General features: G+C 46.6%; 1 protein-coding gene across 1 annotated transcript in view; it reads left to right on the top strand.

Annotated features, from left to right (window-relative positions):
• Window positions 312-811, top strand: part of LOC104735948 (S-adenosylmethionine decarboxylase proenzyme 4-like) — a 2,140-nt gene continuing 1,640 nt past the window's right edge. The window contains exon 1 of the mRNA XM_010455841.2: window positions 312-550. Coding sequence (XP_010454143.1) covers window positions 312-550 — 239 coding nt within the window. The remainder of the gene's footprint in view (window positions 551-811) is intronic.

The raw sequence follows: 811 nt of genomic DNA, 5'->3' as shown, positions 1-811 counted from the left end.
ATTACACTAACTAGATCACTCACATACACAGATTCATAGATACATACATGCATACATACAAAACAAAACACAAACTCTCATCATCTTTCTCGTTCATTATGCCTACAATCATGATTCTTGGTCTCTTAACCCGCATGCTCCTCCTTCTCTATCCTCCAAAATCTCTCCTATAAATACCACTTCTCTCCCACTAATCACCACTACCTCTCTCTCTTCAATCTATACACACACAAAACACATACACAAACAAACACATCTCCTTAGCTCTGTTTCCTCTGTTCTGTTCCTAACATCTTCTTCTGATCTTTGCAATGTCAGTGCCCGGGTTCGAGGGATTCGAGAAAAGACTCGAACTTCGATTCTTCGACGATGACAGCTCAGTCACCAGTAACCCTATGGGACTCCGTCTAATAGACTTCGAATCTCTAGACCAAGTCTTAAACGAAGTTCAGTGCACGGTAGTCTCCGCCGTAGCGAATCGTAGCTTCGACGCTTACGTACTCTCCGAGTCAAGCCTCTTCGTCTACCCAACCAAAATCATCATCAAAACATGCGGCACCACGCAACTCCTCAAATCAATCCGACCGTTGATCCATCTCGCACGTAACCTCGGCCTTACGTTACGCGCGTGCCGCTACTCGCGCGGCAGCTTCATCTTCCCTAAAGCACAGCCTTTCCCTTACACAAGCTTCAAAGACGAAGTCCTCGTCGTCGAAGAAAGCCTTCCCAAATCTCTCTGTTACCGTAAAGCCTCCGTCATGACGCCTTCTAATAACCCCTCACGTGCTTGGCACGTGTTCACAGCCAGCGC

Source organism: Camelina sativa, chromosome 13 (genome assembly GCF_000633955.1).
Source record: "Camelina sativa cultivar DH55 chromosome 13, Cs, whole genome shotgun sequence".
NCBI lineage: Eukaryota > Viridiplantae > Streptophyta > Magnoliopsida > Brassicales > Brassicaceae > Camelina > Camelina sativa.
This window is presented reverse-complemented; position numbering and strand designations above follow the sequence as displayed.